Here is a 17353-nt window from a genome sequence, read left to right as displayed (position 1 = left end):
CTACAGACTATTGTTTTAATCAGTAGCCTACAGACTATTGTTTTAATCAGTAGCTTACAGACTATTCAGATAGTGTTACTGTACCTGCTTTGGCATTTGGTACACATGACTGTTCATTCTATTACATTATTTGAGTTTGTCATGCTCATACGATTGAATTACACAAGACCAGGCAAGCCTAGTAAGCCGGACCCAGACTGCATAAGAGCTCAAACTTCAGTTCACACAGCTTCAAATGAAATAGATCATGTTCATAGTTCACAAATTATAATTTTGAACTAAATGGCAGCATAAATCTGGGTGGGGAGGGTGAAAAGGCAGCGCTTGCCCCTCCCTCATTACCACTACTGAGTTGCCCCTCTTAACCCCACCTGCTCCTGTGGAGCTGCTCAGTGGCCAGCAGACCAGACTGTGGTTGTACTGGTCAGCTTCCAGGTGTGAATGTGTGTGTGAGTGAGCAGGGTGCTCGTGAACAAGTGTAAACCTTTTAGACCACAGCGCTCCCCCCCTCCCCCCTCACCCCCCCCCCCCCCAAACATCACCCATATGCCCCTAGCCTGCATTTATTATAAGATTATGACCGGACACAATAATTCAAATTGTACTTTATGTGGTCAATATGAGCTTGACAAATTCAAATGTAATAAAGTGTCTGTCGAAGTTTGTAAAAAGGTGATCTTACCTTCTAGGTGATTGAATTTCTGATATATATCTTTGTATGTCGACGAGTAGAAGCGTCGAGACTTCCTCCAGGTGATGTTGGACGCACGGAGCAGCCAGGAGTGTGTCTCCCTGGAACACTTTGACATGGTGAACCTGAACCACGCTGATGAGCTAGATCACACACACCAACAGGCACCCCAGCCGGCCTCGGAGAAGGACAATGGCTATAACCACCCATTGGTGTCACCCACCAAACGTCCACAGAAGACGATGCTGACGGAGGATGCAATTTTGGGCCAGGCTTTTGCCTTCCTCCTGGCAGCCTATGATACCAGCAGCAGCGCGTTGGCCTTCACCTGCTACCTCCTGGCCATCCACCCTGAATGTCAGCGCAAAGTGCAGGAAGAGGTGGACAGGTTCAGCGCCAGACACGTGAGTGTGTGACGCTGTGGTTTAGTCTATAATAATTGATTGCATTTGTGTAGCACTTTTCTGAGTCCTCTAGGTGCTTCACATACAGTAGAGTCAGCCCTGCTTTGCTATCCCCCCAGCAAGCCAGCGATGTAGCCATGGTGCGGTCTGACCTACATCTCATCCAGTTAGGATGTAGGATGGCAGATCTGGGCAAAAATAGTTGAATATATTTTCTACTAGAAAATATGAGACGTACTCATATTTAATGTTGTGTCCCTGCTCACCTCAAGCAGCGCAAATACTGTATTCAAACCACATTCAAAAATGTACGTACTGAATGATGGGAATTCTGTTGAGGTACTCTAACTCTATAAGAAGCTAAGCACCCTGGGTAAGTACCCAGATTCATCTAGAGCAGAAATTACCTAGTTCCACATGCTTTCACTCCTTCCCACATATAATTGTCTGTGACAGTTTGATGGCTGTTGTCCATGTGTCATTATTCCAGGCAGGCGCCACTGCTGAGAAGCTCTCTGAGTGCAGATAACTAGTCATGTTCCAGAGCCCATCAGAAATACAGCACATTAGCACTGCAGCTGTACTGTGATAACCTATTCTCTGCTGTGCGTCCCTGCTCTCATATTCACCCTGCTATGCTACAGGCCAGTGGAGGTGAACTGTGTGTGTGGCTACACACGTTTCTTTTTATCAGTCTATTTCCTGATAGTGTTTTCAGACTAGGGATTCTCTCATTGCCCTTTGATTTATGGTGTGCAGATGAGATGACTGAATGTTTTGATGTCATGATGTCATGTCATGATGTCATATTTGTGGTAGTATATTTATATGGAAATTATTTACAGGTCATTGACTGTGTCTTTCGTTTAATTTCATTCAGATAAACAGAAAAAGGACACTCTTTTGGAAGATGCCGATTGCTTCCTTCCTACCAAATGTAAATGTAAATCTCCTCTGTGAGTCCTGAAGAAATGGCTCTCGCAGCATTTAGATTTCAGATTGAACAGTGCCCCAGTGACCAGACTCCTCTTTTTGCTCTACCAACCATTATTCATTCTGCTTCATGATGCCCCACAATGCACGTGCGTACCGATGGTGCGTGTGGATATGGGTATGTGTTTATTTGACACACTACATGGTCTTGTTTGACTCATTCCGTGGTCAAGGCCAGATTAACACCCCCAGGGGCCCCTGGGCACTGAAGCCCATTCTTAAAGTTTGAGATTATATCCAAATACATGCTGCATGGCGTACTTACTGTCTTCTCTGTGCATACCTTGGTACCTTGACATCGTCTGGGCTCCAGGCAGCTCCCTTTCGCAGATTCATCTGACATCAACATCTTTATGAATTTACATCATCTTATAATTTTATCCGGGGACACCTCGGCATTCCGAAATGTCGGCACTCCGAAATACCAGCATTCCGACAAAATTTTAACCCTAACCTCGCCATTGCGAAAGAACCCTCCCCCAGACCCTAACCCTAAACCTAACCTCTCCCACCCCCCACGCCTAAGCCTAACCTAACCTCTCGGCGAAACATTTTTTGGAGATAAAAAAGGGCCGCCTCTCCGAAAGCATAGAAGTCAATGATCGGAATGCCGACACTTCGGAATGGCGAGGTGTCCCCATTTTATCCAATCGTGCCTCAAGACCAGCAGATTAAGTAACAACAACACCACAGGCCGTCTTTTCTCCGTTTAGTTTATTATCACAAAAGTAAGCAAATAACATTCTCCAGTCATGCGTAAACATCTACCATTCCACAGATATGTTAAAATTCACCAGTCCTTAATGCTAAATAGTAGCGTTAAATAATTATATTGTATCAAAGCATTTGGCTGATGTTATTGCCATGATCATAAAGGCTAGAGAGCGCTGGGGTCTCCATGACGTTAGCCGTCCAGGGTGCGTGCCACTCGGTGTCATATCGTGTCATCAGTTCCCTGAAGAAACGAACAACGATATGTGTTAGTAATTAATCGCTGTTAACGTTAACATTAATCATCAATCATCAGGCGTAGCACCCCAACCTCCGGGCGGCCGCTGCCCGTGCCGGGAGCCCCCCTCCCGGCCGCGGGCACCCAGCACAGCCACCGCCCACGACAAGAGCCCCTTGCGTGGGCGGTGGCTGCCCTGGGTGTCCGCGGCCAGGAGAGGGGCCCCTGGCACGGGCTGCCAAGCTAACTCGCAATTGTTGCTAATGTTAGCGTAACATCAGTTAATCCAATCCGTTACATTTAACGTGCAAAATGGCCTACCTGCACTTCATCCTCAGTCAGACATCTGCAGTTATTCTTCTTTCTTTTGGCAAATTGAATAGTCAATGTTTGCACCCAATATTCACCTTACAAAAACAGCAAAAATCTGCGACCTCCATGCGAACTATTTAGCAATTGTAGTCCTAGCTGTTTACCAGGCACTGCCGCTGCTACGTCATGAAGGCAAGTCGATCTGATTGGTTGGCGTTGGCACGCCCAGACGGTGACAGACGGTCCATCCAATCACCTGCCAAGTAGCTTGAAAAAAGTGACCGCCCTCTTCAGCAGGGTAGCTTGGCCAAACCCAGATGGATGTTGGTTGTGAAACAAATGTGAACGAACTTACATTCATCTGGCAGCGTCAGGTTAGGGTTTCTAGGGTGAGAGCAAAATGAAGAGGCTAATCTTCACATTAATATCCTCTTCACTGTGCTGTGTCTTTACAATGATGAAAAAATTGGCTAATAAACACAGGTGCAAGCAAAACACTAATGAGGGCTTCCAAATTCCAATCATGGAAGTTTGAAGCCCTCATTAGTGTTTTGCTTGCACCTGTGTTAACCCTGCCTTTTCGACAGAAAATGACCCCCGTGAGAAGGGTCTACTGTCCCAACTCCCAGGCTATGTAAATAGCCTACAGTAAGCAACACATGTGACTAAAGTGTGTAGGCTGCGCAATAAAACAGAAGAGACAGGCTGCTGATATGGGATAGTTCTGTGGAGCCCAACATGACAACAAAAACCTGGGCACCTGCCCATATGGTAGATCCGGCCTTGTCCGTGGTCCCATCCATGCTAATGCCTGGACCAAGACCTCAGCCCTTAGCTGGTTCTGCACAGCCAGCAGACCGGTCCAGAAGACAGGATCAAACACAGGAGGAGAAGATCTCACTGGAGTCATGAACTCTTTCATCTCTCCGCTGCCGTCCCAGCACATCACTCTAAAGCAGTGTTTCCCAAACTATGGTTCGGGTCCCAATTTGGGTTGCGGAGCTGTTGGGGGGGGGGGGAAGGGGAGGCCCTATCACGTCTCCTATATAAATCCCCCTTATTCCCACCTGTGCACACAAGCTCAGTGGCCTTGTGGTCTGAGTGTCCGCCCTGAGACTGGGAGGTCGTGAGTTAGATCCCCGGCAGAGTCATACCAAAGACTATAAAAATGGGACCCATTGCCTCCCTGCTTGGCACTCAGCATCAAAGGGTTGGAATTGGGGGGTTAAATCACCATGTGATTCCCGAGCGCGGTGCACGCTGCCGCTCACCGCTCCCCCAGGGGATGGGTCAAATGCGGAGAACAAATTTCACACATTGTGTGACAATCAGTGGGACTTTACCTTTACCTTACAATATATATTCAGTTCTCTTAATTCTAAATTTGTTGTCTTTAGCATCGGTGAGTCTTGTTTTAATGTAGTGATGTAGGGATTTATCCCCCACATGCTCATGGCTCTGCATCCCCCACCTGCTCTCTGGCTCTGGGACTTGGCAGCTGGCTCTCCTGCAGAGAGGCTGCCTTGTGTGAAAGCTTGCCATGCACGGCTCAATCAGCTCCTTGTTTCTGACAAGTGCTCCTCACCCTGTGTGGATCCTGCCATTCATACCTCTGAAAGAGATATAGTGCAGCCAAATATGCAAATGCTGACAGCCAAAGTTGCCAGTCTAGCGAGATTGATGGAAAAATATGTGCTGTATCTCTCTCTCTCTCACTCTCTCCCTCTATCCATCTCACTGCATGCCATTGCTGCTTGTGGCCCTCAGGGGGGGGTCACTCATTAATTTGCCGCCTTTATCTCCCTGAATAACGGTATAAGTTTAGGCAAATCGAGCCCTTAATGACTCATGAAGAATGTGTAAGGCAGGAGATGGAGGTGGGGGGTGAGGTTACTCCTGCTGGGAAGCTCATACTGTAGAACTGTCTCTACAAGGGAAAAGGAGGGGTGGAGAGAGGAGGAAGTTTGGGGGGGAGAGCGTGTGGGTGGGTGGGTGTTTTGTGGGTGTGTGTGGGTGTGAGAGAGAAATGTGGGCTCGAAGATCTGACTCTGATTCAGTTGGAGTAACTGCTTAGCCACAGCTACATCCCACCTGTCCTTTTTCAATTATTTATCCACATCCCGACTGGTGCTTTCATTGATATCTGAGAATATCTATGAAAGGCACCCCCTCCCCATACATGTGTAAGTGTCCAGTGAATCCGACATCCGTGAAACAACTGAGCATCTGTCTGTAGTGAACTCAAGCATAAAACTGCCCTCTGAGGTTGAAAGTGCATCAGATGTGATTCATATGTATTATTACCATACAAAGAATGGCTCCACACACTGATTTTGTATTTATTTTAATTTCTTTACTTGGAGGACATTACTAAAGAGGTTTCAGCATTCAGCTTTCAACAGTGTAATGTCCTATTTATAACCCCCAATTATGTACTGTAGTTCAGCTTATTGCACCAATTGGATAGGATGTTAAACACACTGTGTAGTTAAACACACTGTCTAGTAGCTCTGCAGGAAATCAAATCTGACATAGAATTGTCATTATGAAAAGAGGAAACCCATTATTTAAACTATTATAATACAGTTATGAGAAGAAGAAAAAGTGTGGCGTCGCTGCAATCTTTATGGCAAAAATGCTAATAAACAGTTTAAAGTCAGGAAAATTGAAAAATCAGCCCTTTCAGTCCAGATTTGATAACAGATAGCTAATGTAATAACTAATGTAAAATAAAATAAATAAATCACTCACATTTACTGAGCCTCCCCTGAAACTGTTTGGAGCTAAGCGCGTTTGTTCAGGCTAAGATTAGATTATTAGAGAAGGTCAGTGTAGGGCATAGAGTGCAGTTCACTCTACCAGTCGTACTTATAGCCTCTGAAGGGAAAATTTAAAACACACTGATGATGTCACAACATCAGTGTGTTATATAAATCATTATTCTCGATGAGGTTGAAGTGATGTACACAATGTTATGCGTTATGTGTCGTCATCAGTGATTTATGACCGATGTTGTCACAATGGCTCTGTGCATACTGTAAGTGATTTTCTGACAGGATAACATCACAATTGCTCAAGTGACATCACTAATGACATCATCACTGATGATGTGTAAGTGATTTGTGACAGACACTGATGAGTCTATTACATCACTGATAACATCACAATGTCTACGACATCTGGCGATTGCGCGCTCCTCTTCCAGCCATGCACCACCCATAAGGGCATCTCCATACCAGAGCATGGCTTTGATCAACTTTGCCTAACCAGACCATCATGCCCAACCTGGGGCACAGGAACTAGGAGGAGGCGGGGCTGGAATGATTGTAGTTTTCACCACTGGTGAAGTTTGTACGGTGCTGGAGCAGGCTGCCGTGCTGTATTGCATTAATGGTCATGGTGCAATCACCCCAAGCAGGTCAGAAGTGTTACACAGTATATGAAAAGAAAAGAATCATTGTGGGCTTTGTGTTTATTAATTAGGTAGGTGCAATAAGCTTTCAGTGTATGTTCAACCAGCGCACAAAGCCAAAACAGGCCAAAATAAAATCAGAAATTAATTCTGCTCTGCTCGGATATTTCAAATTTAAAAATACTGGCTGTTGTAGCATTGTTGTCGAAGAAGCTAGTATTTACTCTTATATCTCTGCCTTGCCTTGCCTTGCAATTTTTGGCACTATATAAATATAAAATGGATTGATTGATTGATTGATTGATGTCTCCGAAATGTCTGATAACATCATGGTCATTTGATGACTTACTATGCATACAGTAGCTTAGATATTACATGTTATTTTAAATTATAAAACGGCTCTCTCAAATCAAGCAATCTGATTGGTTCACAGCCATTGTATAAATCCAGTAACTCACTCCAATAACCCATGGCATTGCCATGGCAACTCTCTTACTAAAAGCCTTTGGTTACCTCAAAAAAAACAAATGGCGGAGACAGCTGTCAGATCCTTGTGAATCGATCTTCGCTTATAACTTTACTAATACTTCGCAGAAAATTATGTTTTGTACAAGAATAGATGCGGGCTAATGTCTTCTTTGCAAAAAAAAGGCTGTTAACCCCGCATTTAACCCCGTAACGTTAGTTGGTGTCGGGCTTTGCAGAAAGCACTCAGCTTCTCAGCAAGCGCTGAGAATGCAGCGCTGCGCTCGAGCTGCCTGTCGGGGTTTCCAGAAAGCTCTCAGCTTCTCAGCAAGCGCCAGGATTGGCCAATGTCAACTTCAGTCTCCAGAACGATCCAATCAAATCACCCGCACGTTCTTGCGGTCCCGCCTTACAGTAGTGTTTCAACTGACTCTATCAGAATACCATGCCAGTCGGACTTATAGTATTATTATTATTATATTATTATACTTGGAAACCGTTTTATAAAAGCAATATAGCACTCGAGCTGCATGGTGTTGTGGAATATATTCCGCTGATAAGCTGTTAACAGCTTATCAGCGGGATATATTCGCCACAACACACTTGCTCTCATGCTATATTGCTTAAACATAATGCTATCTTAAAAAAAAAGTAAACTAGGCCTATTTCTAAATATAGGCCTATTCCAATATGTTCTAAATGTAAAAATAATTTTTTCCTGGTTTCCCGTAATTATTTTCCCGTGAAACGCGAAATGGGTTGGATGGCAATCGCCGGGAATCCCATTTCCCGGGATGAAACCCTAGGCATCAGTCAGTGTGGGAGTGACATCAGTCAGATGTCAGGGTGGTGGATGTTGTGTTCGTGTGGGTCACCGCTGCATTAGTAAGACTATTAAGATTACTGATTCACTCACTCACTCACTTCTTGTGACATCATCAATGTGTGTCTAAATGACAACATCAGTGATGTCATAAATCCTTTCCTCCAGGCTATAAAACGACGGGTAGTGGGTATTTTAGCCTGTTCACTTTGCCTCTTGTTGTCTTGTTGTCAGAAACATGGCACAGCGTGAATTGAATGTTGACAGCATTATTTCTCGATTGCGCGAAGTGCAACGATTGCGTCCAAGGAAGATAGTACAGATGACAGAGGCGGAGGTGCGCGGGCTCTGCATTAAAGCCGGAGAGATTTTCCTCAGCCAGCCTACCCTGCTGGAGCTGGAGGCTCCGCTCAAAATCTGTGGTGATATCCATGGACAGTACCCAGATTTGCTGAGGCTATTTGAGAATGGCGGCTTCCCTCCGGAGGCCAACTACCTGTTCCTGGGGGATTACGTGGACAGAGGGAAACAGTCGCTGGAGACCATTTGCCTGCTGCTGGCCTACAAGATAAAATACCCGGAAAACTTCTTCTTGCTCAGGGGGAACCATGAGTCTGCCTCCATTAACCGCATCTACGGCTTCTATGATGAGTGCAAGCGCAGATTCAACATAAAGCTCTGGAAGACCTTCACAGACTGCTTCAACTGTCTGCCCATTGCTGCCATTGTGGATGATAAGATATTTTGCTGCCACGGAGGTCTCTCACCTGAACTGGAGTCCATGGAGCAAATCCGCCGCATCGTGAGACCCACTGATGTCCCTGATACAGGTCTGATGTGTGACCTGCTGTGGTCAGACCCAGATAAAGACGTGCAGGGCTGGGGGGAGAACGATCGGGGAGTGTCCTTCACCTTCGGGGCCGACACAGTCACCAAGTTCCTCAAATGCCACGACCTGGACCTTGTCTGTCGAGCCCATCAGGTCGTTAATGACGGCTACGAGTTCTTTGCCAAACGACAGCTGGTGACACTGTTCTCTGCCCCCAACTACTGTGGGGAGTTTGACAACGCAGGCGGCATGATGAACGTGGACGAGACCCTCTTGTGCTCCTTTCAGATCCTGAAGCTGCCGAAAAAAGCAACGTACCAGTACGGGGGATTGAATTTGGGACGTCCCGCCACGCCGCCCCGTACCGTATCCCCCAAAAAGAGGTGAGCAGCCCCCACCCCCGGACAAACCTGCCCCCTTTTCCAAATCTCTGGCAAACGTCCCTGCAGGCTGTCTCAAAAACTCCAGCCTCCTCTGTCAGCTTGTTCATGTGTAAAAAAAAATGCTTGTTTTTGCTTTTTTGGGTATCATATCATATCATAATATGTAGTCTGGCTCACTGGAAGCAGACTGCGGGGATAAGCTCTGCCATTGGCTCTGACCATTTCAGTCGGAGCGAAGGGAAATCCCTTTCCGCTCCCTGCGTGTCACTCAAATGCCTCTGCCGCTGTGAAACAACAACACTAGCTAGCAAGCTACACTGAAAATGGCAAGTTTTGACGAAGATTTGGATTGTGCAATAAAGCAGCCGGCCTGCTTGGTAATTTCGGTGGATGGTTGTAAAGATAACAGAGCCTTTTCCAGAGTGAGAGTAACAGGAGCCAGACTCTCCTGCGCTGATACAGCACGAAAGATAGTCTAGACGGAGATAGTCTGGCAAGCGAGACTATGATACTACCATAACTAGAGACCATCTTCTCCAATATTTTATTTTCAGTTTTCAGAACATTAAAAAAAAACTCAGACACAGGGAAAGAAAGAGAGAAAGAGAAAAAAAAACAATCAACATTCCAATGTTACAATATGGTGCTACCAGCTGCTAGAGGTGTCCATGTGCTTCCAATAGATGTGGAATGCCACATGGGATCCCACGCAAGGGATTCATGAAAAACCAGCCGGGCAAATCTCAGCGGTCGCCCCTAACCTCATCAAGGTAGGCCAAAAACGGGTCCGAAAAACCGAAAACCTTCCAAGTGAGTAGGTCCGCAGGAATCTGAGTCTTTCCATCCATATAACGAAGATCATATCCACCAACCACGGCTCAAAAGAAGGAGGTGTGGGGGACTTCCATTCCTGCAGAATGAGTTTCTCGGCGACAATACTGTGTCAGAGACTGTTGCACAGCTGTAGGAAAGTTCAGAGAGGACTCTGAGATTTCTGCCACCGGCTGAAGGGTTATTTTGTAGGCTTTAGAGTACCAGTCAAATAGTTTGTCCCAGAAACCCGTCAATGAGGGCAGAACCATAAGGCATGAGACAGAGTGCCCTCTGACACCTGAACTAGAGACCATCTTGCAATGGGATCACACACCAGCCCGTGACTTAAAATGAATGTGAGCTAGGTGCGTAAAGTGGCTCAGATCACGGCCATTTTCAAATGTGACCTTCATTTTTATGTCAACACACACCTGTAAATTAATTTTTTTATTTGACGTTATTTAACCAGGTTGGTCTCTTTGAGATGTACCTCTTTTGCAAGAGAGACCTGGCCAAGAAGCAGCACAAGGTAACATACATACAGTTACAACATAACATATCACCACAACATTTGCATAAATTAGGCAAACAACCAAAGATTAAAAGAAGAAAAGTACAACAAATTTCACAGTGAAGGCAGGCAGGATTCAAACTAATACTGTTACCACTCATGCATGGGTCATAACACTTGAAAGTTTTGTGACTGCATCATGCACGGTTTTGATTGTCCAAATCACAGGCAACCTGAGATTCACAGTATTATATGGGACAAGATGAATGAGATGGTCTCCTACACTCCTGTGATTCTGGACCCAAACACTGCCGATCCAGAACTGATCCTGTCTGAAGGTCTGACCAGTGTGAGAGATGTGGAGAGACACAGCAGCTTCAAGTTTCATTTATTAAAATTTTACTAGGCAGGGTCCAACAGTATAAAAACAGTTTTTAAACAGTGATCCTGAAGTGCATCAAAACTTTACAAAATACATACAAACTAGAATTGAGCGAATTTCTATATATTTTTGACAGGCAGCTGGCTGCCGGCCTAAATCTGGCTCTGTCTGAAGCTGACTGACTGACTATATTTTTCATAGGCAGCCAGATGATGGATGATTTCATCAGTGATGTCATCAGTAACACACATGCTGCCTGGCATATAGCGAATTCGCGCTTGTATAGCTGTGACCAGTCATGGTCCACCTCTATAAGTAACTCTGTTGGTCGGTTGGTTCACCAGAAAATGACATCACAATGGAGTGGATGACGTCACACACTGACTGACATTGCATATCTGGTCGCAGCTATTCCGAATTCACACTTGTTTTATTTATTTATTTATTTTATTTATTTATTTATTTCAGGGACAGTGCAACATTAATGAACATTTGCATGTAAATGTGCCGGATTATAGCCTTAGCTAATTTCCATCCGTAGTCCCTCGACAGGTGAGGTACAAAAAAGTTTAAAAAGAAGAAATAGAAAAATGAGTGCATACATAGGGCAACTGACAGGGGTGCAATGTAAGTGACACATACATACACATAGGGTAGAAAGGAGAGGAGACATACATATACAGTACATGGAGGCATTTAACTCCAAGTCTTGGGAGTTCAAGGTTGTCATCCACATAAATATATCTTTTTCACAAGATGAAATAAGCGGTCTCTTTTCCAGTCATGCTAAGTCGGCGTCTTTCAGTACCTGTCAATAACTAGTAATAAAATTACGTCTTCTCATCACCATTGAAGTATCCTGTTCCCAAAGCAAAGTATTTCAAATGCCAATCACAACATCTTGAAAGCAGCTATGAGCAAGATTTTCGATTGTTATTAAACAGTCTAAATTTAATATCAATGCATCACATCTTACCTCTAATAGTAGACAAGACCAATGCAGAGTAGTCTCGCTTGAACCCCGAGTGAATCGGCCAGTGTTAGTCTGTCTGTGGCCAGGGCAGATCAGGAAGTGAAATGAAACGGTTTGCAGCAGCCACTTCGGCCATAACCACAAAATAACTTCCAAAAAACCTGTTAGAATATAACGAGAGATGTTCGCGAGAGTATGCATGGCGTTCTCCTTGTTTATGGTATGTTGCTAGGCAGCGTGAACGGGGGAAGGCAGGCAGCTGCATTTCACTTCCGGGTTTCACTTCCGGGTTTATCCGGTCCGCCGGTAGGCAGAGAGAGAGAGCCCCCTGGTGACGCGAGTCTAGACAGACACAGACTTAATAATCATCAAGAGAGCAATCTCCGATTCACACGGCTTTGGTCTCATCTACTATTATAGGTAAGATGTGATGCATCAATATTGTAATTATACTGTTTAATAACAATCAAAAATCTTGCTCGTAGCTGCTTTAAATGAGACTGTCCCATATTTCCTGGCATGTTTCTCTATTTGTCTACTATTGTGCACATCCACAACTAAATTGCTCTTTGTGCTCTATGTTTTGGATCTAATCGGTGCTACAGTATTACTATTAGTCCTGTTCTTATTACAGCTGTAACCGTTACTACTGTCGTAACTGTGCATTACTATTAATACTTATGCTCTTACTTATTATAGTTGTTAATGGTATCATTATTGCTGCCATAACTGTGCACCTGCCATTACTGTGCACCTCTCTCTCTTAACCCACTGAGATCAATGACATTGATTATTGTCATAGACATTGTGTGACACACATGTCACTTATAACAAACCGTGCACATCCCGTGCCAGAACCATGCATCCGCGAAGACCAACATTTTTTGTGGACCGACGAACCGACGGACCGACCAACAAACCAACCAACCTAGAGAGTGACTTATAGAGCTGCTGCCCAGCTATTCTGGCCACAGCTAAAAAGATAGGCATACTGTTAGTACATGTGGCATCACTGATGAGATCACTGATGATATTACCAATGTACCGAATGTCTGGGGTCCCTAGATTTGTTTATGATGTTAAAGTGGGGTCACAAGCCAAAAAAGGTTGGGAACCCCTGCTCTATTCTTTGTGAAATAACAGTTCAGTTGTGTATAGAGAGTAGCAGAGCAGAGTAGACCAGAGCAGAACTCCCTGAGGTTCACTCTGTGGATGATCCTGAAAAGCTGAGATAATGTCGAGATAGAGAGGGCTGGTTAGCAGTGTGCTAAATCATTTGATGGTGATCCCTCAGATTTCTTTGATAATTGGCTGAAAGGTGGCATCTCACTTTGAAATATGGCAGGCTCGTCGATGTGAGGATTATAATAGCCAGCATCAATCCATGTATCTGTGCATGTGTGCACATTTGTTGACGTGTCAGAAATGTCTTCCTCCTGTCCCATTTCATCCCAGTGAATGGCCTGTCCTCTCTCCTCCCTGTTCAGCGATGCCTGTCACGTCACCATGAAAAGACAACAGATAGGGAGATCACGACACTGACGCCTCGCCTCGCCTCGCCCGGAAAGAGAGACAGGCGGATTGAGAGCTGTGGCTGATCCCCGAGAAGCACTGCAAGCTCAATATCCCCTCTCCATCCTCGCGCTCCCTATCCAAAGCGTCCAGGCTGTGGGCTCCTGCAGTCTGGTGCCATCAGCCTCAGGAGGAATGACATGTCATATTTCGGTCCATCCCTTGGTCATGGGGGTCGTCGTCGTCACTAATGCATTATTCATACTCAAAGCACCAACCTAGACAGATCTTATCTCAACAGGGCAGAGCAGCAATCACACCTGGCTCAGGGATTGAACAAACAATTGAAGGCATGCAATAGCAGCCAGTGGCTCTTTCTGATTAATATTAATGTTTGTTGCAATGTGGCAACTTTTCTGTCCTGGCGTACCAATTTGTAGTGCAAATCTATTGCATGTTTGTGTCATTTCACTCAGCTGCTTACACGAGTGGTGGGCCATCATGCTTCCTTTAGAGCCTGTGTACTCTGCAGTTGGTTTAAGTAAGGCAAAATGACACCCAGGTGAGAAGTAAGCAGTACAGACATCAGCCTATCAGTGTCTGTCATTAATCACTGAGGACATCACAATTGCTTAAGTGGCATCACTGATGACATTTTATATGACATCACTGATGATGTCACAATGTCTATGACATCACTGATAACGTTACGACATCATCATTGGGTATGACATTATCAGTCACCATTGGCCCAATTGATGATTCTGGGACAACAACACATCATCAGTCACATCACTCGATGCTTGTGGAGAATGACATCATCAGTGGGTATGACATCATCAGTCGGGGGGTGTTTGGAAGCTCTTCTGGCTTCAGGCAAACTGGATGCCTTGCGGCACATTGCTGCCTCTCACAGAATATTACACAAATTCCAGACTGGGGGGTCCGCCCCCTCCTCAATGTTCCTCCGTCCGCCTCGCCTAGCGGTCATGTCAATATTCAGAGATAAAGAAGTAGGAAAAATAACTAAAGGACAATCACAATGTTGCAAGTGCAATCCAATATACAATATATACATGAGACGAGGAGTGTTGTTCAGTAGACATTAAATATGAATTTACATTGAATTTACATTCATTTACAGTCTGAGTCAAATAGGCGTTAAATAGGCAGTGAATTTACATTAATTTACAGACAGAGTTAAATAGGCATTACATTAAATATGAGTTACAGTCTGAGCGGTGCACGGTGGGGGTTAACAAGAGTAGTCTGATGGTATCAAGTTCATGTAGGGGAAGCAGCTATAATACTTTAAGTAGTGTTCCCGGACCTCTCGGCCCTCGTGCCAGCGCACCGACCTCCCTCGCTGCTCGACGCCTCCCGCTTTGAATCCTGCTCAGCAGCCTTCCACCTTTGCATGCTCAGGTGATGGATTGTGTTTGTTTAATATGAAGGATGGAAGGACGCACACACAGTCACTCATAGAAGCTTCTATAAGTGACAGACGGACAGTCCGTGTCATAATGGACAAACACACAAAGTCCGTTATAGAAGTGGCAGCACTGCTTAAAATCAATAAATAAATACCGGTAAACAAGTAAATAAATAAATAAATGAAATAAATAAACAGAAATATTCCGCGGTGGGTTTTCTGACTGATGTGTGGTGAATGTCAACAGCTGTCACACGGCAGACATTGTTAGATAAGCCCCCTTTTCTACAGTGAATTCATGAGAGGTTGAAACACATGCACACGTAGGCATGCGCACACTCACCACATACGATGCGTACAAACACACACACACACACACACACACACACACACACACACACACACACACACACACACACACACACACACACACACACACACACACACACACACACACACACACACACACAATCACATAATAAAGCTGAGCCAATGGGACTCCCTTCCTCTCTGTCCTCAGTCACAGGAGTTGTAGCCATGCTCGCTGTTCTATCACGAGACCCAACCATCTTTTGTGAGTTTTAATGCTTGCAAGTAATGACATCCTGACCCAAAAAGATGCGAGTCAGAAATGTGTAGAACAAACCCTGTCGTTCAGCTCATTATAAAGAGAGTTTGAGAAGGGGTGTCAAGAATTTATTATTGGTCCCAACCGATGCTTCAAAGTGTCTCTGTGTTATCAAAGCTTAGCTGTCAAAGTTAATCCAAAACATTTACTATGGCCAACACAAAGAACAAGGTGTGAAGGAATTTCCCAGCTGGCTGACATGAAATAACATAAATTTACCTTCTCACCTGCAGTGGACAGAGAGAGAGAGCTATATTTCACTTGCCCAGGTTTGGAACAGTTTGAAAGGTCTAATTGGACACCATTAAATGATAAACCGCATGGTGTAACAGAACTGGTCGGAAACACACCTTGGTTATGTCTTTTCTAGGTGAAAGGTTGTGCTGGTAAAATATGTTTAATACTAATTAATAGTTGCTACCACAGGAGAGACTTTTACATGTCCACAAATATTGAATAAAGTATCGAAAGTTCAGGACAATGACCTTGCAAATGAACTGTATTTTTCCTGGTTTGAATGGCTTTTTACTTCAACAAAGATCAGGCCTACATCAGTGTGATATAACAGCAGGCTATGATTGGCCTGTGGATGAGCGAAGCCCTCCTGCAGCTGTTTTGGCCTTTAAAAGGTAGTTGTACAGTGATTAGACGATGGTCTGGTGCACTCACCAAACATTTGGAATGATCTGAAAGGGCCTGCAAGTCTTAAGCCAGAAATATAGCCAACATAGCCGAGTTTAGGTCAGCTAGACCTACATACTCAAACGTCCGCTTGATGAAGGCGTCCCAGGGTAGACCCCATCAAAATGAATAACACTATGATTTCAATGACTAGAAGTTAGCCCAAAGAGAGAATGTAGGCGTGCATATTGGTCATACCTTCCACTCTCCTGTTATCTTCCCATCTACAGTATAGTGTACTTGTACAGCGTAGCCCTACGGCGCGGCCAGCGAGCTCTGACACCCGACCATAAAGGGGGGTCTGAGGGTGCATTCTGACCATCTACCAAAACTTACCACAGTCTCACCAGAAGAGCAGAGGTCAAGAAAAATACACACAGGAGAAGCTCTTTGCTCAACAAGAATGTTGACAACAAGAATATTGTTTTCAGGCCGCACTGCTAACCATATACCAAACCTAGGCATATTTATTAACCATATACCAAACCTAGGCATAGGCAGTCTGAGTGGGGAAATTGGTGCATGAGGGAAAGGGTTCTCCATTTATTTCAGGCTCTCGGTGCCCTCTGGCGGGCCTCAGAGAAGGCAACAGACCCCACTGCTCCCCAGCTAGTCTCTCCATGAGTAGCTTAGTGCAGCTCCAGCTCCCTTTGTTATCCCTGCATTACACTGAGCCAAGCTAGCATGCTTACCAGGCATGCAGATGCCCTCCCCCTTTATTCTGTACCTTTCATGTCTGTCCATCTCTTGCACCATCTCTCTGTCCCTCTCATGTAGGCCAGAGTTAAACAGCATACCATGGTGTAGCAGCCTATGGTCCTCTGTGGCCCGGTGTTGGCTAAAGAGCTGACATTGACGCATATTTGAGCCTTGGACGTTCCCACTTGTGGTCTATGCCATGCCGCTTGGCGCAGACAGATGCTGATTGTTCACATCTAAACAAATACACACACACACACACACACACGCCCATTCTATCAACTTGTAGAGTCAGCTTTGTTTAACACCCCAAAGGATTTGGATAAGTGATTGTCATTGAATCTGCATAATCAGGACACTATGTCATCTGAATACAAATGACCCAATAGCCCTGATGATCTGTCACCATCCAAGAATAATCTGGCATAGCAGCAGTGTATTAGTACTGAAAGGGACACTTG

At 44.9% G+C, this 17353-nt stretch overlaps 1 protein-coding gene and 1 pseudogene across 2 annotated transcripts in view; both read left to right on the top strand.

The window, feature by feature from the left end:
• The window catches only part of LOC310793013 (thromboxane-A synthase-like), a gene marked incomplete at its 3' end in the record, with an annotated part of 80833 nt that overhangs the window by 50700 nt on the left and 12780 nt on the right, over positions 1-17353 (top strand). Inside the window, exon 9 of the mRNA XM_083654764.1 lies at positions 733-1095. Within this exon, the coding sequence (XP_083510890.1) occupies positions 733-1095 (363 nt within the window). The remainder of the gene's footprint in view (positions 1-732; positions 1096-17353) is intronic.
• On the top strand, positions 8288-9265 carry LOC310792790 (serine/threonine-protein phosphatase PP1-beta catalytic subunit pseudogene; annotated as a pseudogene). Its single transcript has one exon. The product of its transcript is annotated as a serine/threonine-protein phosphatase PP1-beta catalytic subunit pseudogene (transcript).

This window comes from Poromitra crassiceps (genome assembly GCF_964638095.1).
Source record: "Poromitra crassiceps genome assembly, chromosome: 18".
NCBI lineage: Eukaryota > Metazoa > Chordata > Actinopteri > Beryciformes > Melamphaidae > Poromitra > Poromitra crassiceps.
The sequence above is the reverse complement of the archived record's forward strand: the minus strand, read 5'-3'. Positions and strand labels throughout refer to the sequence as shown.